The sequence below is a fragment of the Monocercomonoides exilis genome (assembly GCF_001643675.1).
Source record: "Monocercomonoides exilis strain PA203 chromosome Unknown scaffold32-1190040, whole genome shotgun sequence".
Taxonomy (NCBI): Eukaryota; Preaxostyla; order Oxymonadida; family Polymastigidae; genus Monocercomonoides; species Monocercomonoides exilis.
In genome coordinates, this window is record NW_027150577.1 from 680,484 (window position 1) to 707,004 (window position 26,521).

A 26,521-nucleotide genomic window follows, 5' to 3' on the forward strand; every position below is an offset into this window, starting at 1 on the left:
AATCTTTGGATGCGTCATTAACCTGCTGATTTATCAGTGTGGCTGCTGGTGAATCCATAGATGGTGATGGCGAATCATTCGAAGATGACTTGTCTGGCATTAATTTGTTTTCAGTTATTTCTTCTTTTGATTTTTCGCATTCTGTATTGTTAGCGTTGTTAGACGATAAGCCATCAACTGCTGAATTGTCAGATTGAACAAGAACTCTTCTTGATCCTTCTTCACTTTCTATTTGAACATGCTGATCAACACTTTGTGATTGAATGTGAGGTTCTTCAGTTTGCAGCATTTTTTCTGGCATTGAGCGTTTGTTCGTTTCGCTCTTGTTTTCATCAGAGATGTTATTAAATGGAGATGCAACATCATTTAAATTATTAGCAGAATTATCGTTTGAGGCAGAAGGCATTACAGAAGGTGCTGAAGATTCTGCTGTTGATGATGAATTTAAAGGCGAAGAATTCGAAGATGACAAGAAATCATTTTTGGCTGCATTCAAATTGTTGTTAGTATTTGAGCTATTTGATTCAACAGACTGGGAAATACTTAATTTTTCAGTAATAATTGTCTTTGAAATATCATCGTCTTTTTTTTCTGCAGATGATGTTGGTGTGTTTACAGCCGTTTTTTCATTCTTTCCAGGAAATTCACTTTTCGATGGATCAACAGCACTACCAGTTGAAGCATCACTTTCTGCTGATAAATGATTCGAGTCCATTGGTGAATTTGTGTTTGTATGTTCTTTTTGAAGCATTATTTGAGCTTCATCAACATCACCTTTATTTCCGTCTTGTGTCTCTTTATGTTCTGGTTCTTTCATTGAATCACCCTCATTCTTTGCAAAGATGTTGCCTTTTGAATCTAGTGTTGATGAAGCATTCAAAGAAGAATTTTCATTTTGATTATTAACAATTTCAGTCGCTCCATTTGCATCAACTTTATTATTCTGAGCAATTTGTCTGGCTGTTTCGTTTTCTTCGTTTTCTTCTTTAGGCAAAGTACCTTCAGATTGTGCAATATTAGTAAAGTCAGGATTTTCCCCATTGACTTCATGCTCTGATGCATTCTGCTGCAATGCTTCGTTTGAAGCAACGTCGTTCTGTGTATTTTTCTCTGCCTCGTTCGTTTTGACTTCACTTTCAGTTGATAAATCATCTTTCAATTTATTTTCATTAACAGCATTGTTTGTAGAGCTTTGCTGCAAGTTGCTAGACGCCTTATCACAAAACAGCTTTTCTGCTTCCCTTTCATTTTGCGTATTTGTTTCATTGAATAAAGAAATATTTGACTCTTCTGATTGAGTTCCTTCAGTGCTGGCATCTTGATGGACTTCAGAAACATCACTCTCAGGTTTCTGGGCATTGCTTGCCTGAACATTCATTTCAGTCTCCGTCAATTTGCTTTCGTCACTTTTCGTAAATTGCAATATTTCTTGTTCTTGTGCTTTGTCGTCTGAGATGCTCGACAAAGTTATGTTTCTTGCAAATTCTATTTCGTCTTCTGTTTGTTCGCTGGCTTCTCTTTCCTTTTGGTGAATGATTTGTTCTTCAAGTTCTCTTTCTTTCTTTCTTTTCTCTTGCTCTTTTTCACTCACCATCAATTCATCATTATTGTCAAACGTTTTATCAGACGATAAAATTTCCATTTCGCTACTCGAACTGTGGAGCTGTGCATTGATATATTGCTTATCATCGTCAAGACACACACCATCCTCCCTGAATTCTTGCGTTCCATAAGAGTTAGAATTACTGTTAGTGGGTTCTGTTTCTTGTTCTGTCTGAGAATTGGATTTTATATTGAAAATTATATCGTTCTTTTCGATTGCCGTCTGAAAATGTTTTGAATTTTCTCTTTCATCTTTTTCTTCTTCTTCTTCTTCCAAAATTGTTTCATCCTTAAAGACATCAAGTTGAGATTTCCCAAAGATCTTGACCGATGTGATGGCTGCATATTTATGCTCTCCATATAAAGATAGCACATCAATTCGTACTATTGTTGCCCATTTTGGCTCTTGAATATTAATTACCTGTGGAGATCTTGTATATTTCAGTGAAGAATTTATTAATTCGATCCAATTTTGTGTTGGATAATCTTTGGCACCAAAAATTCGAATTTGTGACGGAATTGTTGCAAAATACTCGCAACATTCGATTATTATTGTGTCAATCAGAACTTCGTCACTGAAAAGAAACGACGGCTTATTTTTATTCAAATTTAAATAACTTTGCAGCAAACCTCAACTCAATAACGACAAAAAAAGGTTGATTCCCACGTGAAAGAAGATATTTATCTTTATCTTCTTTTAATATTGAAGCTGCATGCTGAACATTTTTAGATGAATCCAATATTCTTCCGCCTGTCGCCGAAGAAGCATAATCAAAATGAGTCTTAAGCTTTTGAGCAATTTTTCCAGATTGCTTCAAGTTTGTTTCGTTTTGTTGCGGAGCTGGAAAAAAGTTATTGAAATTTTCAAATAGAAAAGCGACATACATTTTCGGATTTCTCTGATTACAAAAAATCCAAAAATAAAGAATGAAAATAAAAGCAATGATGATTTCTTTTTCATTCACGATTTTTCATCATTAAATGATAATCAAAATAATATAACGGGAAAGTGAAATGATGAACAAAACAAAATTTTCAAATTGATAAATAGTTAAAATTTTAGAGAAACGAAAAGTTAATAAAAGTCAAACAAAATTATTAATTTGATGATGGAAAATCATAAAAATATCTTCTTTTTTATAAAAAATGAAACAAAACGTTTAATTATTTAACGATAATTGATTCGTTATATTGATACTTTACTAATTAATAATCTTAAAATAAACGTTCTTGATAAATTTGATAATATTGCTTTTTCTTAAATTGAAATACAGCAAAATTTTGTGAATAATTAAGAAATAATTTTAGAAATCACAAAAAATTGAAAAGTTATTAATATTCATAAATATAGAACAACGAAAGTTTTTCATTTAAACTCTTATAAATTACTCGATATTCACACTCAAAAATTAAAAGTTCTCATTCGTGTAAACTCAACTTTGTTTCGTTTCTTCCTTTTCCAAATTCCTAAAACAATAATCAGTGTGAAAATAAAATTTCATGATAAAATAAATAAACCGCAAGTACACACTCTTTTCTGGTGCTGTCTTCCATCGGGGTTATTTTCGGTAGAAGTGTTTTTTGTAAATATTCTTCTTTTTCTTTGCATTTTTCTTGCAGTGCGCTGACTTTTGCAATCTGAGTGTCAACGAAATTGATTTTTGTTTGAGCATCTTTTCCTAGATATTTCATCACATATCTGTCATTATTGATGTAAAAAAATAGTTCGAACATAAAAGCTTTCAATTTATGAAAATATGCACACTCCTCGATAACAGGTTTTTCTGATCCGAAAAGTTTATGAACAACTACGAGGGCAATTCTCCCAGGTCTTATTAAAAAACACAAATCAGTAAATAATATTATCTTTAGCATTGGCTGAATTGTTTGTAAAAATTGTTCTTCTGACAACAGGTTTGCATTAACTGTTTCAGGATTAGAAGGCTGTGCAGATGTGGCTGGATCAACAGTTAGTTGCTTGGAAATATATATCTGCATATAAAAATTCAAATTTTATAAACAAAAATGAAAATATTAAAGTTTTAGACAAACATTAAGATCTTGCAAAAGTCCTTTGGCTGATCGAAACGGATGCCACAAAACAAGATGAAAAGAAAGTGCTGAAAGAAGTACAACTTCAGCTTCTGCAATACTTTCTACACTTATGTGAAACACTTTTGAAATATGACGAGCTGGAAAATGAACTTCTTCGGTCTTTGACGCAAGAAATATACATGAAGCCATGATTGAGAACATATCGTGAAAGTTAAGAGGGGTTGTGAGCATATATCGTTTTAGATATACTATTGCAGTGCAAATTGTTTGAAAATTTGCTTGAAGCTCTTCACATTTTTTGTATAAATATGATTCAAAGTAAAAGCGCAATAATTCCTCTTCTTCAGCTGTAAGAATAGTTGATAGCAAAATCTTTTGCCTTTTTTCTAAAAGCGTTAATTCATTAAATGTCCATTGTGTTAGTTGAGTGCTGTTTTGGAAGAAATGAAGCCAATGACTATCTTCCATGAATTAATAATGGTAACAGAATAAAACATAAAAACACAAAATTTCAGCCAAAGCGCACATATGGAAAGCTCTGATACTCATGGTTTGATTTTACAATATTTGTTATTAAATATTTGACTCAATAAATTTTATTAGAAGCTGAAGAGTCTTGCAACAGGCAAACAATTGTTATGGATGCTTTATCTATGACTAGTGAGCGAAATAAAAAAATTTCAACAATTCCAATATGCAAGGATATTTCATTGGTTGATTTGTCCGATAAATGGAAAAATATATCTTCGAATTGTTCGGTGCCATTTCCATTTGTTTCTTCTATTTTTCATTTGGAAGTGATGAGCACGGCCTTGAAAATAACTTCAGAAGTGTCAGAGCTTTTAACAATAGATGCTATTGTCAAGAGAGCCATTGATTGGAAGCTGAGCATGCCCGCTCAGGTTTGGTTGTTACAATTAATTTTTAAAAAATGATAATGATTTTTATTTTAAAGATGCTTTGGATGTGCCTTATTAAGTGCTGTTCCGCACTAATTCATTTTCATTCAAATGGTATATATTTCATTGGGTTATCATCATCAAACGTTCACATGGATGAGAACGGCAAAGTGGTTATAGGTTTTTATTGCTTGATAAATGTGAAGTTCATTTTATTGTGTTACATAATTAAAACAAAGACGAATGGTGGGTAAACTATTTTTCTAGGGAGGAAGAAAGCAATTCTCTAGGGTTTTCTATTATTTTTATTTTTATAATTTTTATAAGAAAGAGCATTACAGATGTAAAAGAGATTTGGTTTTATTGGGTCAAATTCTAAATCAGTGCTTGCCAATAGTTAATGATAAACACACAAGCTTATCATTTGTTGTTAACTCACTCGTTTGCCTTTCATTGCATTTTAGCTGATTGATGATTTGAATTTTTATATTTATCTTAACTAACCACTTCAATGAACTTTTTGCTTTCATTTTACGTATTTTGTCGAACCTAACTTCAACTGCAACGCAATTTTTCTCAGTTGTCCGGAAAATATGCGGATTATTGGCAAGTTTTAAAAAGCGAAGAAGTGATGGAAGAAATGTTGACTTATAGGGAAATTGATCATGATCTTCAGATTGTTCTTAATCAACTGTTTTGTGAGGATCCCAAAGGAGAAAAAATTCTTTTTCAACATAGCCATGATGTTCGAGAAATGGAAAGTTGCACCACCGTTCAAAACATGAAGGCAAAACTTAAGCAAACACATTTACCTTCTCAATCAAAGAAAATAAAAGAACTGAAAGAACGTCTTGTTAATTTACCAAAAAATTACTACTCTGGTACGAATGATACCATATTATATGAAGACAATCAAATGGATGATGCAAGAGAAGAAATTTCAACTTCACCCTTTCATCAATCTGGTGAAAATGTTGATTCTAATCAACGGCCTTTGCCAGTACAAAAGAATGCTCAAAATTTCACAACAGAATTTTTAAAAACAACGTTTACGAGAAGGCTATATGGTATGCAAAGAGTTGTAATCATTCGAAGAAGTTGAGGATGAGAAACTTATTTGAGTTGAGATTATCTTTAAGTTTTTATTAAAGTTTCAGTTAAAAATGATGTTTATGTAAAATTATTTTTATGTATTTTCATGTGAATCATCTTGTTTACAGCGCAATCTTCAACGTTGCGAAGCTTCAATAGCATGTCTGACACAGGACCTATCCTGAATAAATTGACTCAGCTTATAAGCAAACCACAATCACAACAAAGAAAGAATATAAATCAGAGTACCAATTTGACGAAAGAAATGTTACAAGCAGAGGAATCAAGCAACGCTGATGAAAAGGAAGCATTTATTACTGTTAATGAAAGAAAAGACATGATATGCTTCAAAAGCAATGTGATAAAATCTATCGAATCGATCCTTTCGAAGCATTATTTAAATCAAAATGTGACTGGCGAAAAAGAGGATGCCTCAAACAAAAATTCAACGTTGACTTTGTCTTCTTCACGTTCTGCTTCATCGCCAGATTATGCAGCTCTATTGCCTGTTGTTAATTTCTTCATTGCCCTTCTCTCAGATAACAGCAACTGCAAACAGATTATCAAGCAAATGACTTTTGCCATTTCTTTTTTCTGTATGATTTTGCAGCGACACAGCAATGTTCTTCCTGCACCTGTAATTGAGGGAATATTATTTTTACTCCTTATCCTTGCAACGCAGTCAGACAGCAGGGGAATATTACTTCTGGCGCAATGTGGAATTCTTGAAGGGTGCTTGACGGTGATGGCGATGATGAGATACCGGTACAACGAGAAATGTGCCGCAATTATATTGGTTTTGATCAGGAAAAGGCAGAAGGATTGGATAAAAGAAAGAGTTTTGAGTATTCTTGACAGCGATGCTAAAGAGCAAAAAGCGAGAAAAGCACAATGGGAGACCAAACATCGCAATCGAATTGATGCAATCCATGAGCTTCTCAAAAACAGCGAAGATTTGTTTTGTTTTGAAAATAGTATAAATCGCATTGATGAAGTCGAACTGTTTGAAAAGGAGGTGGACGAAGAGGATACAAGAGAGGCAGCAAGAAAGGAAATAGAAAAGAGCGTTATTCTCAATACTGTCGAGGTTAAAGATGGCCATCATTTTCAGTTTATTTCTGATTATTATTATGAAAGCAAAGTGGATCTGCGGACAACAAAGACAGAGAATATCTTGCAACCTCTTATCAGTGCATTCCATCCCTGCAATTCTCCTTTGCTTTCTGGAGCAGATATTTTGTCTGCAACCGCAGTTGCTCCTGCCTGGATGCCCGAAAGCGGATTGGTCCTCTCCTCTTTCTCTGGAAAGGAACCCCAATCTTTGCTGGCAAAAATATTTGCTTCACTTGCAATGCTGCTGCTCAACGAAGGGAAAGTTCTGAATGATGCTACCCTGAAAATGATGCAAGTGGCAAAGACAATATTCCGCAGTACGTTGCGAATACCAGCTTTTAAAGGAATTGAAACTATAATCGGAGAAGTGTTTTCGAAGATTGGAAAAGTTAAAGGTGTGTATGACATGAATTGAGTTAGACTGAATTTGGAGCATTGCTTAATAAATGTAAAATATATTAAATTCATTTTTATTTTATTTTATTTTATTTTTGTTAATTATCATAATATTTGAATGATTATTGTTCTTTGATTTATTTTATATGTAAATGATACTGGCATTTGGCGATATATAACTTGCATAAAAATGTTTATTCAAATGTTGCATTTTCCTTTCTGTTCATATCTTTGCAGAAAATTGGGCAATTTGCTTTGGTGAAAACGGAGAACATGCGCTCAATGAATTGAAGTGTGTTTCTTGAGTGAGTTGAAATACTTGGCTTTTATTTATATATTTATCAGTAATATTCATTTTTTATATTGAAAAAGATCTTATAATGTGTTTATAATATATTTCATAACCTCACTTTGTGCTTTTCTTGAATGTCTTTCTGCTTATAAAGATTTAATTCACACAACCATGTGTTTGAGATTCTCCTTCATTTGAGCTATTTTGATCCGCGAAACAATCCTGAATTTGCATCACTGCTTGTTCATCGTGGTAACATGATTTCAATAATTTTGGCTATTATCAAGCGATCGCTGGATCTTCTCTACAAAAATGTCAAAGCGGATGAAGCAATCCATGAAAGACTTCAAAAGCAATTGGAAAAAAATGAAAGTGATCTTTCTTTATATTCAACACCAGATCTCTCGAATCACTGCTTATTTAACACTAATTCTAATGCATTTTCAATTATACCTCAAACAATTCGTTATCAGATAATTGGAAGATCACGCTATTTCAATTACATTTGTTCCTCTAAACGTCGTAGTGCAGCTGATGCTCAACTTTTGAAGTGTTCAACAAATTCGAATAGTTCATTCCCAAAAGTCTCTTCATTGGATTGCTCGGAAGATGAGTGCATTTCCTTGATAAATACTTTTGCAAAGCGGAATCCAGAAGACAAACTCACTTACGTGATAATGGAACTGCGATTTGCGCTTTCTGTACTGTATTTGTACTGCCGTAACGAAAAAGATGTCATCAGCAGCCTTATTGATAAAAATGGCATCCAAATTCTACTTGATGTGAAATATACAGCAATGCTGCACTTGAAAAGTCTTGAATATGTATCGAAGGATTTTCATCGTTATGTGGGAAAGGTTTGAAATATTGATCGATATTTATTGTATTTCTTTTGTAATATTTTTTCCTTCTTTTTTTGATTCTCCTGTTGATAATGTGATTCATTCACAAAAACTATAAAATTAGGGTGATATCGTATCGATGAATAAATTAGCAACTGACTTAAGAGAAGATAGAATTGAATGGAGCATCATTGAATCCTTCTTGGATTCTGTGTTTAATGCACTTTCACTTTCAAATGTTAATGAAGCATGCCTTCATGTTCTTCATCTAATCCCTTATTGCTTTTCGAACATGACTCATCCTTATTTACTGCCAGAGACTTATGTTCATAAAGAAATGGCCAGCGTATTTAACATTGTCTCTCGCCCACAGTTTTTTTCTTTCTGGCATTTTTCTCCTTCTTATACTTCATTGCAACGTTCTGGTTCTGCACATTTGTTAAGTATGCAGAATATGCATTTTGCTTTATTATCATCCTTTGCATCAGACAATCGACCTCCTCCAGTCCACATTTTGTACTGCTACTTACAGGATCCAACTGTGCGTACATCTCTTTTAAGTTCTTTTGCTTCTTCAATTATTTCGTTTTACGAAAAAATGATGAGCTCAAATGACCGTTTGCGTATGATCATACCTTCTTCAACAACTGCATCTTCATCTTCCTTTGCAGGAACGAATGCTACACATTTTCCTTGGTATTTTAACTATCCTTATGCTTTCCTCTACTCACTGCCTCACAGCTCAATATTCACAAATGAATTACTTTCGATTCTATCGCTTGTATTCTTATCAATGAATCAATCTCTATTGGATGTCATTACTCCTCCTATAAACATGTACATTTTCCCTTCACTGTTATATCAACTAGCAGCTGAAAACTTTGATGAAAATGTATTACTAACTGCCATAAATGTTCTTTGTTTTCACCCTGACAATCTTGCCCATTTGATGCAGATAAATGGACTCAAATGTGTAATGAGATTTATTTCTGTGCCGCACAGACTGTCATGGATTATGAGAGACAAATACAGAATGCAAAGGTATTCTTTTGTTCCATCAACAGATTGCACTCGCAAACTGCCAAATGAAACTGAATCACCTCTAACTCCTTTTGGAAACAAAGTGATACTCCCACTATTTCCTTATTTGCTGAAAGAAACTCCTGCACTCGCTCTCTTTTCGAGTTTTGTTCATTTGATCTACATTCATTCTGATAGACACATTCAGTCACTTCTTCGTAAAAGCCCTCCATCTCTCTTTGTGGGAGGTTCGTTTATGTCTGAAGGTCCATCGATTACTTTTGAAGATGCTGGGTATGGTGAAGATTCCAATGAAGATGATGAGAGTTTTGATGATACTCAAACATATCCACAAGATACCCAAGAAACAGATTTGGATGCTAATGAAGAAGGACATTCTTGTTCAGAAACATCAGAGATGTCATCCAAAGATAGCATAAAATCACAACATTTGCAACAAAACAACAGTTATATGGAAACAGAATTGTTAGACAATGGTGTCAATCCTCTGATGTATCGCTTTGTGTCGGACTGTGTAAGTAATGAACGAATCGAAGGATTGGAGAATTGGATAATGTGGATTGCGTACAAGAATGGTTATGTTTCAAAGGATTGCTTTGATGAGTTGCAAGAGAATTACAACTGCAATAAGACTAAAAAAACTTCCTGTGAATCAATAAAAGAGGAAATGAAGGCGAATTCAACTGATGAATCAACGAAAAACACTACAAGCGATAAATATATATTTGATTATGAGGATCCTGTCGATACAAAAGATTTCGAGTTTCTTGCATTTTCAATTCCAATGGTTTGTCAAAGTTCTCCGGTTGATATGGAAATCGCACTTTGCTTTATTCAACGATATCGTTGCAAGAAAGATGATGATGATTTGGATTATCCGTTGATTTCATTGTGGAACCAATCGTACTGGTTTGCAGGTCATTGCATGGTTAATGAAGGAAACATGGCACCAATCTATGATAATCGCGTCTATGTTCTTCATATTCCTCCTTCAACAACAGAGAAAAATGTGTACTCGGCCTTTAAGGGGTTTTCGGTTGTCAACGTTGCAGTTTATCAACGTGATTGGCAATTTCCTATTCGCCAATGTGTGGAACAATCATACAATAGACTGCTTTTGCTGTTAAAAGACGAAGATAGAAAATTGTTCAATGAGAAAGCTAACTGTGATAATTTGCGCACAAACTGTTCATTTGCATGGGTCGAATTTGAAACAGATGAAGAATGCAACAGAGCACTTTGTGAGTTAAATGATGTTGTGATAAACTCAGTCCATTGTGAGCTGAGTAAAACATGTGACAGATGGAGAATAACTTGAACTGTGTAATACATCTTGTACTTTATTCAAATATACTTATCTGATTTATTTATAGTCAATTGGTGCAAAAATAAAGATTCGAAAATTATTATTTTGCAACATAACAACAATTATAAGCCATTGTTTTGACTCTGTGAAGATTTTCGAGAAAAATGCTTAGCTGCAATTGATTCTATATGCTCTGCAGATTGTTAATCCATATTCAACAATATTTTGCAATGACAAAACAGTATTTATTCGAAATAAGTGCTTGCATACAGACTTTTAACTGTAATTTTTTGGGATAATGTTTGTTTCAGCAATAATTTTTGATTGTTTTTTTGACAAAAAGAATGGTTCTAACATTAGTGTTTTCAAACCTGTTTGATTTTATAAATGAGGTGAACATTTTTTTTTTCGATGAAGTGAAATTTAAACTTTTTAAAAGGAAATGAAAATTGTTTCTTCTGAGCATGAAAGAAAGAGATAGAGAGGGAGAGAGAGTGAGAGAAAGAGTAATTGAATAAATCTCCCGCTTCTCTACAGACCAAAGAAATCGCGAATTGGCTTAACGGTAGGCAGCTTGCGGGCGGGCGGAGGATAGCTTTGGCGAACTCCAGATGAGTAAGAGCGCGAAGAAGAGTAAGGTGAAACATAGCGGGAATCGGATGGCCTTTGAGAAGATGGGCTGGGAGATGTTGAATAAGATGATAAGCCTGTGAACATTTGAGGTGTTGTAATTGATGACGATGACGATGTCAAAGAAGATGACGAAGATGTGGAAGGAGATGAAGAAGGAACAGAAGAGGCTTGATGAGATGCCACTTGGGTGTGAACGAGATAGACAGAGCCATTTTCTGTCAGTTCTTTCTCCTTTGATTTTTCATTCGCCATCATGTCTCTTCTCCGAAAAAACTTCTTTTCTGGAACACGAATGTGCAGGTCAACATCATTTGAGTCATCTTTTTCTCCTTCGTTCTCGCCATTGCTTTCATCTTTTTCATTCTCTTTTTCTTTTTCTTCCTTTTCGTCTTGTTCAGATTCGTCGTCTTCTTCAATGGTCTCTCCCATTTTCGCAAGAAGTTCTTTGAGCCCTTCCTCTTTCTTCAGCTTTTCTTTCCTTTTCTGCTCCTTCAGCTCCTCTTCTCTTCTTTTCTCTTCCTCTATTTGTTCTTTCAAAAGGAGTGCTTTCTCCCTCTCTCTTTCTTCTTCTTCTTTCTTTTTCTTCTTTTCCTTCTTTGATGTCATCGCAATTGGATTACCGTTTTGATCGAGCGTGTACTCTTCTAACTCGAAAAAATGGCGTCCGTATTGTTTGCCTTTCTTTTTCCCTTCTCCTTTCTCCTCTTTCTCCTCGTCACTGCTTTCCTTTTCGTAGTTGCTGTCTTTCAAGTTGTCTGCTGAATCATCATCATCATCTTCTTCTTCTTCTTCTTCTTCTGAATGAGACAAAACATCTCCCCATTCATCCTCAATTTCTGTATCACTAAGTTCCTTTTCCTCATCCATATTTTCTTTAACTTCGTCTTTTTTGGCTTTTTCATTTGAGTCAAGCTTGTTTTTTGTCTTGTCTTTGCCTTCTTCATTGTCAGCACTTCCACTTTTATCTTTCTCAATTGATTGATTTTCATCATTCTCCTTTCCATCCTCGTCTTCTTCCTTCTCATCTTCCTCTTCCTTCTCATCATCATCAACATTATCTTCATCTTCACTGCTGATATCACCTTCTTCTTCCTTCACAGGCCTTTTCTTTTTATTTAACTCAGCCAGCATTTGTCTTTTCTTTGTTTTTGCTTCCAGTTTTGCGTCTTTCTTCTCCTTTTCTTTGATTGCCTCTTCAATTCGAAGCTTTCTTCTTTCTTCTCTTCTCTTTTTCTTCTCAGAAACTTTGTCTGCTCGCTCTGCTTTTTTAGCCATTTTCTGTTTTAATTTCAACGCTTCTTCTTTCTCCTTCTGCTTCTTTTCTCTTTCCTTTTCCTTTTTCAACTGAAGAAGATATTCCCTGTGCTTTTTAGCAATCTCCACTTCCCATTCGTCTTGAACAAGGCGGTAAAGCGCCATCGCTGCTTGCGCATCCACAACCTAATTATCATTGCAATACATTCAAGATATGAAATTATCCGCAAAAATGTTTATTTTTTAGATCATTCAAAAAAAAAGATTATTTAAAACCGCAATGAGTCAAAGCATGAGCAGAAAAAATAAAACAGTGCCTCTCAATCATTTTCTCATTTCTTTCATAAAAACAGACATCAATTTCGAATTTATTGAAAAATTTCTCGTTTTTATCTCAAATCCTATTGAAGCATACTGAACTATGTTCACCTTCCTGGATTTCAAGTCCCAATATACGTTGGGTCATTGATTTTAAACCTTCTCTGTGCCTGTGATCTGGAACAGGATACTTCCCCTTTTTAGCTTTTTGTTGAGTTCGTGTTTTTGATTGAGAACTATCCTCGTCCATCGCTTCATCAGGCTTTTCCATCAAAAATGGGCATAAACTAACATCACGCCATAAATGACGTGGATGAACAATATCCATAACATTTAAATCTTTGTGAAGTGTATGTCCAATAAGGGTCTTTCCTCGTAGAATTGTTATAACACGATTTCTGATGGAATTAAATGAAGGAGCTTAATAAAATAAGATTTAAAGAAAATGAGAAATTTTTCAGAGTTAAAAATCATTGAGACAAACCGCCCACAAGATCTTCTGGACGAATGCCACTAACTTCTGTTCTATAATCAACAATCGGTACATCAACTTGAACAAAAGTATCTATAATTGTGTGCCCATAGTAATTGACAATGCTACATCTAGCAAGAGCATCGTTCACTCCATGGCTGTCAACTCCAACCATTTCGCAATCAATCGATAAACATGGAGTTATTTTTGTCCTGAGAAAAGCATAAACATTATTCTTTAAAAAAGATAATTGTAATAAAAAGCAAACGTTCCTGGAATAAGAAGTTGTGCTTTTGGGATAGGCCTTCCAACTTCTGCTAAAATTTTCAGCATTTCTAATGTTTCTTTATCTGTTTTCTTTGTTGAGACCATTTTTTTAACTATTTCAGTTTTCTTCTTTTCAATGAACTAATAAACAAATAAATAGAAATATGAAAAGATGGCTTTGAATTTTTCACATACATTCTTCCTCTTCTCCCAGTTAGGTGAAGCTTTTATTTCCTTTTTTTCACCTTCCATTAAAAAATGTCAAAAACAATGGGAAATAAGCCCTTAACATTTATTTCACTATTAAATTTTTTTATTGAAATGGAGATGGTGGAATTATAAAAACAATATTATAAATTTAAACATAAACATTAAGAATGTTGAGGAGGTGAAGGAGTCATTAATGCAAATGCTTTACTCGTAGATGGAGGAGGACTATAAAATGATGTTGGTTTAGTATCAGCAGAAAGTGATTCAAGAGATGGAGATGGATTCGGTGTTGAAAGAGATTGAATTGATGATGGAATGCATGTTGGAGAAAATATCGTTGGAGAAGAAAGACAAGAAAAGGAAGATGGAACAAGGCATCTTTGTGAAGGGATTGGTTCGACAAGCATCTTTCGAACACGAAATGCACTTTTTATTGGAAAAAGTTGGAAAAAAATAAAGAAATTAATTATAAAAATCCAAATTGTTATTAAAAGAAAGATAAATCAAAACGGATAAAGAAAAAGCACGAACCCTGTTCTCCTTCGATATTTTGGTTTTTCTTCATTTACATCTGCTTTATCTTCGCTTCTCTCCAAATCAATATCTAAATCTGATGATGTTGAAGATGTTCTCTCCTCTGAATTTCCTCTTGTTCTTTTTGCTCGCTTGTGTGGCCTCTTTTTATCATACATCATGCATTCTTTTTGGAATCTTGCATCAAACATTGAAACATGGACTGCTTCGGGAACGAAAAATGGCTACAAGTTTGCGTTAATATTGTTAATTGTTTTCATTTCAATAAAAACAGTTACAAACAGTAAATTTTCTATATTGACAGAAAAAATCGTGATAGCCTCCTTGTAAAACAAACACTTGAGGATAATACAATGATGGATAAACATTCATAGAGCGATCTGCCGTTCGCAGAATTGTAGCCATAAGTGGTCCTTCGTTCAACAAAAATGCAACAATTGAAAGAATTGGTAAAAAAATGTGAATAACAAAAAAATTCAGAAAACTACGGAGAACCTCGTTGCCTTGAAAATTCGCAATGAAAAATAAGAATAGTTTTATCACCATTCTTTGAAGGATGTTCCAAGAACACTTCTTCAAGTTGATCTTCACGATAGATATTTATTGCATTCACAATATGGCCTGCGTCGTACTCATATGGGAATCTACAATCTATAATAAGATAATTGTACTCTGAATATTCTCCGAGTAGCACAGAAATAAGCTGAATTTACAAATTCAAATTCAAATTTTTCATTTTTAAATAGTTCAATGCAAATTTCAATTGTCGTTTGTCATACTGTCTCAGAAGTTATGAACCAAACACTTTCATCTGCAAATGAGGGAAGTTTCGGAGCATACTGTGATTCGGGGTCCATGAGAATGAAATGAAAAATTAAAATTTGTTGACGATAAAAATTTAAGGGTTCGTTTAAAATTTTTTTGTTAGAAAGAAACATTCGCAGATAATTGTTGATATGATGTTGAATCTGATTGAAATGATTTGGATAAGATGCTGACTTTTTTTCGCTTTCAAAAATTTGTAAATTTTTTCTAAATACAGCAAAAATAATCTATTGAAATAATTTTTCTATTTTTAAAGTCGATAAAATTCAAAAAAATTTTTTTAGAAATTAATTAAAATAAAAATACATTAATTTTCAAAAAAATAAATAAATAAAAATAAAAATGCTTAATCGCTTTGTTCTTTTAGTTTCTACGCTGCGAAGACCTCGTCAATCCGCGAGAAACTGGATATTCATCTGCACCATCGGGTTCAGGAGGAGGGCGAGACCTAAAAATTGAACAATACAGAAATGATATTTCAATCATTCATTGATTTTCATTTTGAAATGATTCGTATGAGTATTTTCAAACATTGTTGAATTCAACAATGTTTTTGAGGTATAGAAAAATTAAACAAAAACAAAAATAAATAAATAAATGCATAAATACATAAGTCAAAATGCATAAAATCTTTTCCAAACCTTGCACTTCCTGGCCTCCCCATTGTTCCGCTGCCTCCTCCACTGCCTGCACTTCCAATCATCGGGCTTTGCTTTCTCTGTGACTGTCTCGTCATTCCGCCAGCAGACGGCGGTGGTGAATTCATTCCGATCCCTCCTCCTCCTCCTCCTCCTCCTCCAACATCTGCTTTTGTTCTCTTTGCTGATTCTGGTCGCATTCTACCAGAATGCCCAGACTGTGTCCGTGCGCCTTCTCTGCTCCCCATCCTCGCCTCCATCTGCCTTCCTCCTCCTCCTCCTCCTCCTCCTCGATAGTCTCTCCTTCCATCCATCATTGCCTGCGGATACCCTCCGTAACCGTCTCCATCGCCTTCATATTCGTCCCCTTCGTCCTCTCCCATCATCCCTCCTCTTCCATCGCTTCCTCCACCACCACCACCACTTCCTCCTCCTCCTGAGAAGACATGAGGAAGCGACTCAGCTGGCTCCAGCAGCTCATCGTCCTCCGGCACATTCAGCGTCTCCTCCACCAGCCGCGAAATATGCTCCTTCGTCTCTATCCCACTGAAGTCCATCTCCTGCGTTGTCTTCCGGTGCATCTCCATCGACGGGCGAATCAGCGGCCGCTCATCTTCTCTCCTTCTCTGCACATTTGAAGCAACTGCTGCCGGTGCAATTGGAGCAGCATGGCGCAGCGTGGATGCCATTGAAGGTGCACCTGAGCCAGATGCCCCACCTGAAGACGTGGGCCGTCGGGTGCCTCCCATCGAAGAGCGCGCTTTCCTTTGTGCCCCATCACCTCCAGACGCTGACTGGAATGGCGAGGCGGATGAAGACGGTGGAGGAGTTGGCGAGCCACCTGGTGGATTGGAGGAAGAAGAGGCTGAGTCTGATGAGTATGCCGCACGCACTGGCATCATCATCTCGTCGAGGGGCATTCGAATGGCACGCAGCGCGTTTCCTGAGTGCTCGGCGCCTTGGATGTCCCACACCTCGTCCTCCTCGCTCCACATCGCCCGCTCCCGGATCTTCTCCACTTCGTGTGGCGGGATGAACAGTTGGATGATCGTCTGCGCCAGCTTCAGCTGCGTCTGCAGCTCTGCAATCGAGTCAATCATCATGTTGCGCTCCATCTCAAACTCCGTCTGCAGCTCCTCGTTTTCGTCTTCCAGGCGTTTGATCTCGTCTTCCGCCTGCTGCTTCAGCTGGTTCATCTCCTCGTCCATCACCTGCACCTGCCGCCTCGCCTCTTTGTACGACTGCAGAATCTTCTCCAGCTGTTTGTTTTTGTGTGCCACTTCCTCTTCCAACGACTGGTGCTTCCGCCGCAAGTCAATCTCCAGCGTCTCCTTGTCTGCCAGCAGCCGCTTCCGCTCCTCCTCCAGCTCTCTTTCCTTCGCCTTTTCCATTTCCACCCTCTTCCGCTCTTCCTCTTTCTTCTGCTCCTCCATCTTCCGCTTCATCTCTTCCATTTGCCTCTTGTGCTTCGCCTGCATGTCCTGCAGATGTGTCCCTCCTTTGATCACTTTCTCCTCCATGTGCTTCAGCTTCCGCGCTGTTATCTCTCTCTCTGCTCTTTCCTTCGCTGCCTCTTCTTCTCTCCTCCTCAGCTCTTGCTCAATCTTCTTCCGCTCTTCTTCCAGTCGCTCCTTCTCACTCTCCAATGCACTTTCTTTTTCCTTCGCTTTCTCTTCCATTTCAATCTGCAGCTTCTTGATGATTTCTTCATCAGCCACCACAATTTTCTCTGTGTTGCGCTCTTCCAGCATCTTCTTCAGCTTCGCTATTTCCTCCTGCATCTTCAGCACCATCGCATCCTGAGCACAGTTCACCACTGGCTTGTTCTTAATCTGCTTTGCCCTGTTTGCATACCTCAATGTCGAGAATGTCTCTTCATAGTTGTATTCAGCTGGGCCGATGTTTGCAATCATCACTGTTCGGCTGTTCCCGCCAAGCGAGTCCTGCAGAAGTCGCGTCAGCTTGCTGTTTCTGTAGGGAATGAATTCTGGGTTCTTTCTGGTCAGCTTGTTGATGACCTCTCCCAGTGTTGACAGCGACTTGTTGATGTTTCCAGCTTCCACAAGCTGCTTGCCTGAAGCATCTGTTTTTGACTGACGCTCAGAACCAGCCAGATCGACAAGATTCAGCCTGCCCACTTTCACAAGAGGCTTCCCATCAGCATCCAAAATGGCTACATCTGCACATTCTATCGAAATAATGAAAATACCATGCGAACGAGAAGACTCTTGGTTCATCTTTGTCGCTGCTACTGTTCGTCTTTTTGCTCCACGATCCATCACTTGCTGCATCGATGCGGAATTTTCGCATAGAAGCGCTGTCAAATCTGGAACATGAATCCCAAGCTCTGGCGATTCGTGAATTTTTAGGTTATCTGATCCTGGTGCTTTCGACAATAAATCCTTTACTTGTTCGTTGTAAATTTCAAGGTACGAAACTGTAACAAGAAATTTTTTTGTATCGTCTGCTTGATTTATTGCTGCAAAGATATGATCAAATGAACGTGGTGTGACACCTGGTAGTTCGGGTGTTCCAGCCATTGTAAATGTTTTTCCTGTTCCTGTTTGTCCGTATGCAAATATGCACCCATTAAATCCATTCATCACACCATCCACAATTGCTTTGCAAGATTCTTCGTAAATAAGTTTTTGCTCGGTGCTGAGAAAAAAAGAAAAAAGTGCAAAAAATAGCAAATGTCAAAGGTGCAAACTCTGGTGGGTATATATGATCAAATGTGAATGTATGAATTGGATCGCCAGAAGTTTTTGAGTTTTCTGGCTTTGTAAGTTTTATCATTCCTGTTCTTCGATTCATTTCAACACAACTTTAAAATTTTGTGGTTCATCACGAGCACAAATAAGAAAATCAATATCATTTTTATAAAATTGATTGCAAACGATTTATATTTCAAATCAACTTCTTTTGAACTTAATGGACGACATCGCACCATAACCTTCAAGATTCATTAAAAAAAATCAATAAATCAAGTGCAAATTACTCAACAAAAAAGAATCTTCAAAATGTTCGTACCTGAACATTATCTTGAGAATCAGCTGACATGTCCCCTTTTCAAAAAATCGCTTTTAAAACTGAAAAAGATCAGTTATCCACCATTATAAAACAAATGAGAGTGCTTTTTCGTTGAAAGAAAATATTGAATATGAAATACATACAGAATAAAAAGGTTATCAAAGTTATTAATTTTGATGTATAACGCTTTTTTTAATTTATTTATGCAATTTGTGCTGTTATTTCAAAATTCGAAGTATTTTCTTTATAAACAATTTATATTTCCGTGAAAAAGTCAGAGATATTGGCGAAAAAAAATTATTAGTGTTTCAAAAGCAAAGAATTTACTGTGAAAATTATTTCGAGTTATTTCCTCATTGTTTTTTTAAGCCTGAAGAGAAAATTGAAGATAAAGAAGTTGAAATCAATTTTCAATTTTCATTTGTAAATGGTGTTTTTCATTTGTTAGATTCAAATATTTCTGAAACATTAAAAATGACAATGATGAAACAAATCGTAAATATCTGATGACAAAAATTTAATTTATCAGGTTGTAGAATATCAAACAGTTGATATCAATTGTTTGTTGGAATCAAAGTTACCTTTTTTCTTTTTTTAAATAACAATAACCTTTTAAAATTACAATAAAGAATTTTTTTAATTTCTGAGATCTTCTTTGAACTATTAAATGTGTGAAAAAAATTGCACATTTTTGTGAAATTTTCGTTTTATCACAAAAATTTTAAAAGAAAAGAAAAATGATATCGAAAGAGATTCTCAATTTAAAAAATGATTGGATGATTATAATTGAAACTAGCCCTGGGTGACGTGGTGACTTCTGACGTGACCTTTTCGATTTTTGACGGACGTGACAGATTTTTCCCCGTCATAAAAAAAAAAAAAAAAAAAAAAAAAAAAAAAAAAAAAAAAAAAAAAAAAAAAAAAAAAAAAAAAAGATAATTATTAATAAAAATTACCATTATTCAATTTTGGCATAGGTCTAAATTGTACCAGTAGTGAATTTGACATTTTTTTAAAAAATTTCGTTTTATTATTGATTATTATAATTATTTAACACTATATTATCGAAAAAATTTCAAAAATTTTAGCTTCAATAATAAAACAAAAAAATTTGATCAAACCTATAATAATATTTGTTTCTTTTTCATTTCGTATTTTATGAACGTATATGAGCTTTGTATTGATTATTTTCTGCATTCATTGTTTTGTTGTTTTTTCAACATTTCAGTTTCTTTAAAAAAAAAAAGAACAAATCAGAGTATAGAAGAATAATTTTTATAAATACAAAATGCAAACACTAAAAAGAAATGCATTGAAAACGACGTGAAATATCACAAAGGTTTTAATTAAGTTTTCATTTGTATGTAGTATATTTTATCCATAAGAATTCAAAATCATTCCGTCAAACGAAATTGAGATCCAATTCTAACTTGGATTGTTGTATCCTCCAACACAACCTTTATTCCCCCTCCATTCCAGTTCGCACATTCACACGCTTTTATTATTGTATTCCACACCGCAAATGCCTCTCCTCCATTCACGCTTTTTGTCATCACCACTCCATCTCCTCCTGTCCGATTCACATTCCGAATTGTTAAATTCCCCAGCAAACTCTCTCCTGATGACGATTCGGCTGATGATGGATCTGCAAATAGTGGTTGGCTAATTTTCATGTTTTCAATCTCCACATCAATCATTGCCAGCTGCCTCAGTGCCGCTTCAAACACAGATTACGAGATTCCATTCCCACCTGATGTTGAAGAGTCGATCACCACATCCTCCAGCGAAAGAGCCCCGCTCCTCAGTGACACCACAAACACACTCGGCGATGAGCTTCTTGTCGCGTTGTGGTCGATCCCCACATGCCCCACCTCCAGTTGACCAGTAGATACGCTGAACAACGATGCCGAAGAGGTAGAAAGCGCACTTGTCCCAACCACACTCACTGCTTTCCCTTTCCCTGTTATTATTATCTTCTTTTCCCCAACACTGATTGTTGCTGCTTCGCTCACATGTCTTCCACTCAGCAATGTGATTGTCGAGCTCAGCCACAATATGCTCTCCCTCACTGCATGCTCCATTGTCTAACAAGGTGTTGACTCACTCATTCCACACAGATTGATCGAGTCATCCCCACTCACCCCAACATAAATCGTTTTGTCCATTAGCCAATCCTTCTTTTCTGTATGCTGTTCGTTCCAACTGCCTAATTTTATACACGCATAACATAATCTCCTATCATTTGTATTCGTTGTGTACGATTCAAAGAACGGATTGTTCGACGAAAAGAGATACTTATTATCCAGAAAATACACATCCTGACCATATGGAATGGAATTACTGCAACTGCAATCGTGGAAAAAGAGAAAACAGCAATGAAAGTTATCTGGAGCTTTTGATTGAAATGGATTAAAAAAGAATCCTCCACCTTTTGATGTTGCGTTGCACGAAATAAACTGGATATTTCTCATTTTGAACTCAGCTGGAACACTTTGGCAATACATCCCTCCGCCACTTGAACCTGAAAGTGAGCACGAAGTGAATAGACACTCAAACACGCAAGCACTCTCTCCGTTACCATTTTCTGTTCCAATGCAGATAGGTCCAGAAACTTGAAAAGATCCAAAATAAAGCCCTCCTCCAGCACTATTTGCTTTGCAATTCTTGAATTCGCAACCACTGATCCTGACACATGATGAAACAGACCTGGCATACATCCCTCCTCCGTAATCTGTTTGGGCAGTGCATGAGTCGAATGTGTTATTTGCAATGTCAACTGATGAAATATTGAAGCAATTAATTCCTCCTCCAGGATAATATGCATTACATCCATCAAACACATAATGAGAAACAGACACAAAGGCAGACGATTAACTGTTCATGCAAATTGCTCCACGATTCGATATCCCATCAGCAAACGAGTCACTTTCTCCTATTGTCTTCGATCTGCTCCATTCACACCTAGCAAATGAATTTTCTTAACAAAGAAATCTTCTCCCTTTTAAAAGCTTCTAATTATCAAATACGCATTATTCTTCGAACATAATTTGATCACAACTTATAAGAAGCAAGTTGATGGAAATAAATTAATGAGGCATGAAGAAATTTATTTTATGTCCACAAAAAATTGGTTATTAACAAATTAATTGTCACAATACGTTCATAAAATACGAAATGAAAAAGAAACAAATATTATTATGGGTTTGATCAAATTTTTTTGTTTTATTATTGAAGCTAAAATTTTTGAAATTTTTTCGATAATATAGTGTTAAATAATTATAATAATCAATAATAAAACGAAATTTTTTAAAAAAATGTTAAATTCACTACTGGTACAATTTAGACCTATGCCTCAATTTTCACTGACGCAAAAGCGGAAATCGGAATTTCGAGACGTCAATGACTTCAGTGACTTTTGACGTCACATGCGGTCATTAAATAAATGAAGCATAAAAAGGAGCAGACGATCAAAACAAACTAGCTAAATTTCTTATTTGATAGCTTTAATTATTTTCAATTCACACAACCATTACAATTTCAATTAATATTGGTAATTCTCTTATTTTTTATGAAAGAACTGAATACAAATCTCAAAATGATGCTGAAGAATGCTCATTGATTGATTAAAAAATAGATGATTGTTCAAAGTTGTGAATTCGACTCTTTTGTTGTTGAATAGTTCTTTGTTTGATCAACTCATCAAACTTTTCGCTTCGTGTGATACGACAATTTTCATCGGAAAAAGATGAAACTTATTAATATCAAAAACCATCTTTCTACAATTTTTTGCACTCATTCGGAACCGTATGTGACGTTACAGAAAAAAATTACTTTTTTAATACCAAGAACACCAATAAGATTCACAATTGCTTTTATGAAGAGAATAAAATTTTTGTTTGTGGGCACAGCAGGCGAAGGTTTTCAATCAGGGTGTGTTGAAATTGCTGTTGAATAAGTTGAGCCATCAGGAGAATATTAATAATGAAAGGAATAATACAAAATAGAACAAATTGAAGAAGATGAACGAAACAATTCATTTTAGGAAAACAACTTTGAAGAGTCAATGAAAATAAGAAAGTTATTCATTCATAAAGAGCATTTTCAACTTTGTATTATTATCACCGTTTTCCTTTTTTTTTAAAATAATGAAAAACAGTCGCTTTAAAAGAAGAAAATGATTGTTTTCTTTTTTTACGAAATAATGAAAATGGAATAATATCATTTTTAAGTAATTAGACTCAAAGCATTTACTCAATAATTCACAAAATAATCATAGAATTTCAAAATCAAAAAACAATTATTCTTTCTGAAAAGAAAATCAAGAAGAATATGAAAGCATGAGATGATATCTTCATATCCTTCTTCTACCATCTTTTCAAGCACTTCGCTTTTCTTTGTCTTTTTTCACTTCTTCGTCAGCTTTTTTCAATTTTCTTGAAATATTCAGTCAGAAATTCAAATAACTTCAAACAAGTTTCATCTTTCATAATTAATTGATTCGTTTCCTCCGAAAATAGATTAATAGTGCCTTCATTTGCAAAAGTATCAATTTTCACATATCAATTTTTTGCTGCTACTCTGATTAAAAAAATGAATCGTTATCTTATTCCTTTGTAATTATCCTTCGCTGCTCGAAAGACATTCACAATGCTGCTGATGAGTCCAGCAAGTTCTTCGTTCCACAATTTGCAAAAGAGAAAATGCAGCTCCAACGTTAGGAGCTATTTAAATAAAACTAGTTTTTCTTTCACTTCTTTTCCTCCATTTTTCTCTTATTTTTCTCTCCTCCAATATGCTTTTCCATCAACTCTATCAATTTTTTGCTTCCTCTATTGTGAAATGTGATTCATTCACAATCCTCCTTCAAGGCTTTGATCAATACAAAATCCTTCAAACAAAATCCGCCAAGAAGACTGATGCTCAAGCCATGTCAGATTATGATGTTGCTAGTGATATCTGACGATTTCTTTGATTTCATCCAGGAAAACTTCTTTTTCAATTTTCTTTTGAAAAAATACAAGAAAAATACAAAATCATAAAAAAGAAGGAGAAAATGAACAATCATTATATCCATTATTGCAATTCAAAGCAAATAAAACCATTTTTTACTTCTTTGAATGGTTCTTCGCTTTCATCATTGTTCAAAGCTGTTTTCAAAAGTCAAGACACACGTATCGAAAGCAATTCCTGGCAGATATTTTCATAACTGTGAAGCATTATGAAGCATTTGCATAGGCCAAATAGCTATCTTTCATTCTTTTCTTCTTTTTTCTCATTTTCATCAATAATTGTCTTCTCAAATCTTTTTAACATAACGAAGATTCATAAAAAGAAAGCTGTTAAAGTGAATATAATAATTTAATTATATCCAACACACTTCAACAGCAAAATTGCATTTTCCATCGTAACTTTCTTTTCTCCTATCATATCATCAATTCCATCTCCATTTCTCTCTTGAAAATTGATCCAAATTATTCTTCATTCATTTTCTCGATTTTCTGTTTTTGATCTTTATCTTCGCACTGTTCCACTTTAGCCACCAATTCTTTGATGAAAAAAATAGATAAAAATTGAAATTTAAAAATTAAACACAATATTATCTGCAAACCAACATGTTTGCAACAGATGTTCTTCCCTCATTTCTTTGAAAATGCATTGTATTCAGAAAACAATGTTGTTTTCATATAAATATTGGATAAGCATATGCTTAAGCACAACTATTCCAGGCGAAAGAATAACTATAAAAAGCAACAAAAAGTCTGCACTCAAGCCATCATCTTATGCACATGAATTTCTTATTTGATTTTGATACAAAGAAAGCTTTATTTTCTAATTATATAAAAATGGGATTTTTGATATAAAATATCTTTAATGTTTTTCAAAAAAAATTATCAGAATTCAGCAAAAAATAAATAGGCAAATTATTAAAACAACAACCAATGCTTTTTTTTTTTTTTTTTTTTTTTTTTTTTTTTTTTGGAAGTGGAAAAGTGGTGACGGACGTGACGAATTTTTAACCTCACGTCACCCAGGGCTAATTGAAACAAAACATTTACAGTTTAAAAAAAAAAAAAAAAAAAAAAAAAAAAAAAAAAATGTTATGCATTATTATTATTATAGAACATTAAAAAGTGGTGACACCGTCTGCTTGAAAGAATTGCATTAAATGTGTATCATTTGAGTTTTTGAAACATTTGGAGTTCAAAAAATATGGAAATGATAATTTCCAAGCAATTTCCAAAAGAAAATAAAGCATTCAAAGTGAAAAAATGTTATGATTTCAAAAATAATGATCCAAATTTAATCGCTTTATTCAGTTCATTTTTTTGAAACATTGATTTTGATTATTCGAAACAAAGATACAGATATCGCATAAAATACCAGACTTCGCACAAAATTTCCGGAAAGATCGATTTCACAATTACAGCAAGAAGAAAAATTCTGACAATTTTCCTCAAAATATATCTCATCAATACAAACTTATTTGCAATGCAAAACAATCAAAATAGCTTCATTTGTGCTAAGAGAGAATTATTTTTAAAATCTCGGAGAAACTCAAATCCAATTTTTCAGAGAATAAAATAATAATTTTTTTTTGAGCATAAACGAGGAAGTTTTGAAAGTCTCGTTTACAAAATGAGTTTGTATCATTGAGATATATTTTGAGGAAAATAATCAGCATTATTCCTCTTGCAGTTATTGTGAAATTGATCTTGTCCGGAATTTTGTGCGATGTCCTGTATTTTTTGCGGTATCTGTATTATTTGCTAATAAATGGGTGATTATTTTAGAAATCATATTTCTTCATTCAAAATTTTTGGTACAAAAGCATTTCTTGAATATTAATTAAAAATAATTTGAAAAGTGAAAAGGCTTATTGAACACATTTTAATCTTCAATTCGTTAAAAAACATTTGTTTCAAAAAACAATTATCATTATTTTTCTCTTTTGAATTAAAATTTTCTTTCAAAAAACCAACAATCATTGAAAAGTCAACACCCCGAAAAAAGATATGATATCAAAAATAATCACACAAATTTTTTTCGAAATTCTTCACCCGCTATCTCAAAATTTTTATCATTCATATTCTTTGTATTATTCGGTTTGATCATATTGGAATATATCCCGAATAATATTATTTGTTGATGCAATAATATTTTCATCAAAAAATTTATTAAGAAAAAGATTTCTTCAATATCAACAAAAATAAATTCCCTATGGATATAAATTTAATAATTTGATTGTTTTTGTTTGTAAAATAATCAATTTCAATTTGTTTATTAAAAAACAATTCATGGATATATTTATTATGATAGAACTTTCACATTGTTGTTCAGTGATAACAACTGAATTACATTCTCGAAAATTACAAGACGACTGTTTCTTCAGAAAATTCATCCACAAACTCATAAATAAACACTCATTATTCTTTCGAAATATATGAATTTATTTTTATTCATTTTTTTTTATTATTTGATGACAACTTAATTAAAAAGGATCTGAGTTTCGTTCTTTTTTTGGAATTGATATTTTTCTTCACGCTTAACATAACAAATAAATAAATGACAAATGAATTTTTCAAAAAATTCAAAGTTATAGAATCGTTAGGATTTTAACTATATTTCAAACTTTTTTTGCAAGAAAAAAAGAATGAAATTGATAATTCTTTCAAAAAAATGAAAAACGCATCGAAAAAATACA

At 34.2% G+C, this 26,521-nt stretch overlaps 7 protein-coding genes across 7 annotated transcripts; 2 read left to right on the forward strand and 5 right to left on the reverse strand.

Moving 5' to 3' along the window:
• Nucleotides 1-2,769: 2,769 nt before the first annotated feature.
• On the reverse strand, nucleotides 2,770-4,125 carry MONOS_5646 (Cyclin-H; the record flags this gene model as incomplete). The annotated part of the gene is made up of 4 exons (XM_067875814.1): nucleotides 2,770-3,069; nucleotides 3,134-3,301; nucleotides 3,368-3,594; nucleotides 3,655-4,125. The coding sequence occupies 4 exons, from the start codon at nucleotides 4,123-4,125 to the stop codon at nucleotides 3,036-3,038; spliced, it is 900 nt and encodes a 299-aa protein (XP_067724691.1). The 3' UTR covers nucleotides 2,770-3,035.
• Nucleotides 4,126-5,187: 1,062 nt separating this feature from the next.
• MONOS_5647 (uncharacterized protein) lies at nucleotides 5,188-7,176 on the forward strand (the record flags this gene model as incomplete). The annotated part of the gene is made up of 2 exons (XM_067875815.1): nucleotides 5,188-5,623; nucleotides 5,777-7,176. 2 exons carry the CDS (start codon nucleotides 5,188-5,190, stop codon nucleotides 7,174-7,176), a joined length of 1,836 nt encoding a protein of 611 aa, XP_067724692.1.
• Nucleotides 7,177-9,240: 2,064 nt separating this feature from the next.
• MONOS_5648 (uncharacterized protein) lies at nucleotides 9,241-10,650 on the forward strand (the record flags this gene model as incomplete). The annotated part of the gene is made up of 1 exon (XM_067875816.1): nucleotides 9,241-10,650. The coding sequence occupies one exon, from the start codon at nucleotides 9,241-9,243 to the stop codon at nucleotides 10,648-10,650; it is 1,410 nt and encodes a 469-aa protein (XP_067724693.1).
• A 344-nt stretch (nucleotides 10,651-10,994) lies between these two features.
• Nucleotides 10,995-13,851, reverse strand: MONOS_5649 (putative RNA exonuclease 4). Its single transcript, XM_067875817.1, has 5 exons — nucleotides 13,778-13,851; nucleotides 13,584-13,723; nucleotides 13,328-13,527; nucleotides 12,941-13,263; nucleotides 10,995-12,711 (listed from the first exon to the last, which is right to left on the reverse strand). The coding sequence occupies exons 1-5, from the start codon at nucleotides 13,832-13,834 to the stop codon at nucleotides 11,170-11,172; spliced, it is 2,262 nt and encodes a 753-aa protein (XP_067724694.1). The 5' UTR covers nucleotides 13,835-13,851; the 3' UTR covers nucleotides 10,995-11,169.
• Nucleotides 13,852-13,873: 22 nt separating this feature from the next.
• On the reverse strand, nucleotides 13,874-15,229 carry MONOS_5650 (putative cell division cycle 25C). Its single transcript, XM_067875819.1, has 5 exons — nucleotides 15,106-15,229; nucleotides 14,822-15,029; nucleotides 14,609-14,739; nucleotides 14,324-14,550; nucleotides 13,874-14,218 (listed from the first exon to the last, which is right to left on the reverse strand). The coding sequence occupies exons 1-5, from the start codon at nucleotides 15,181-15,183 to the stop codon at nucleotides 13,954-13,956; spliced, it is 909 nt and encodes a 302-aa protein (XP_067724695.1). The 5' UTR covers nucleotides 15,184-15,229; the 3' UTR covers nucleotides 13,874-13,953.
• A 150-nt stretch (nucleotides 15,230-15,379) lies between these two features.
• MONOS_5651 (kinesin 2) lies at nucleotides 15,380-18,893 on the reverse strand. Its single transcript, XM_067875820.1, has 5 exons — nucleotides 18,820-18,893; nucleotides 18,687-18,742; nucleotides 18,500-18,613; nucleotides 15,793-18,447; nucleotides 15,380-15,599 (listed from the first exon to the last, which is right to left on the reverse strand). Exons 1-5 carry the CDS (start codon nucleotides 18,847-18,849, stop codon nucleotides 15,515-15,517), a joined length of 2,940 nt encoding a protein of 979 aa, XP_067724696.1. The 5' UTR covers nucleotides 18,850-18,893; the 3' UTR covers nucleotides 15,380-15,514.
• Nucleotides 18,894-20,549: 1,656 nt separating this feature from the next.
• MONOS_5652 (uncharacterized protein) lies at nucleotides 20,550-20,900 on the reverse strand (the record flags this gene model as incomplete). Its single annotated transcript, XM_067875821.1, has 1 exon — nucleotides 20,550-20,900. One exon carries the CDS (start codon nucleotides 20,898-20,900, stop codon nucleotides 20,550-20,552), a length of 351 nt encoding a protein of 116 aa, XP_067724697.1.
• Nucleotides 20,901-26,521: the final 5,621 nt, after the last annotated feature.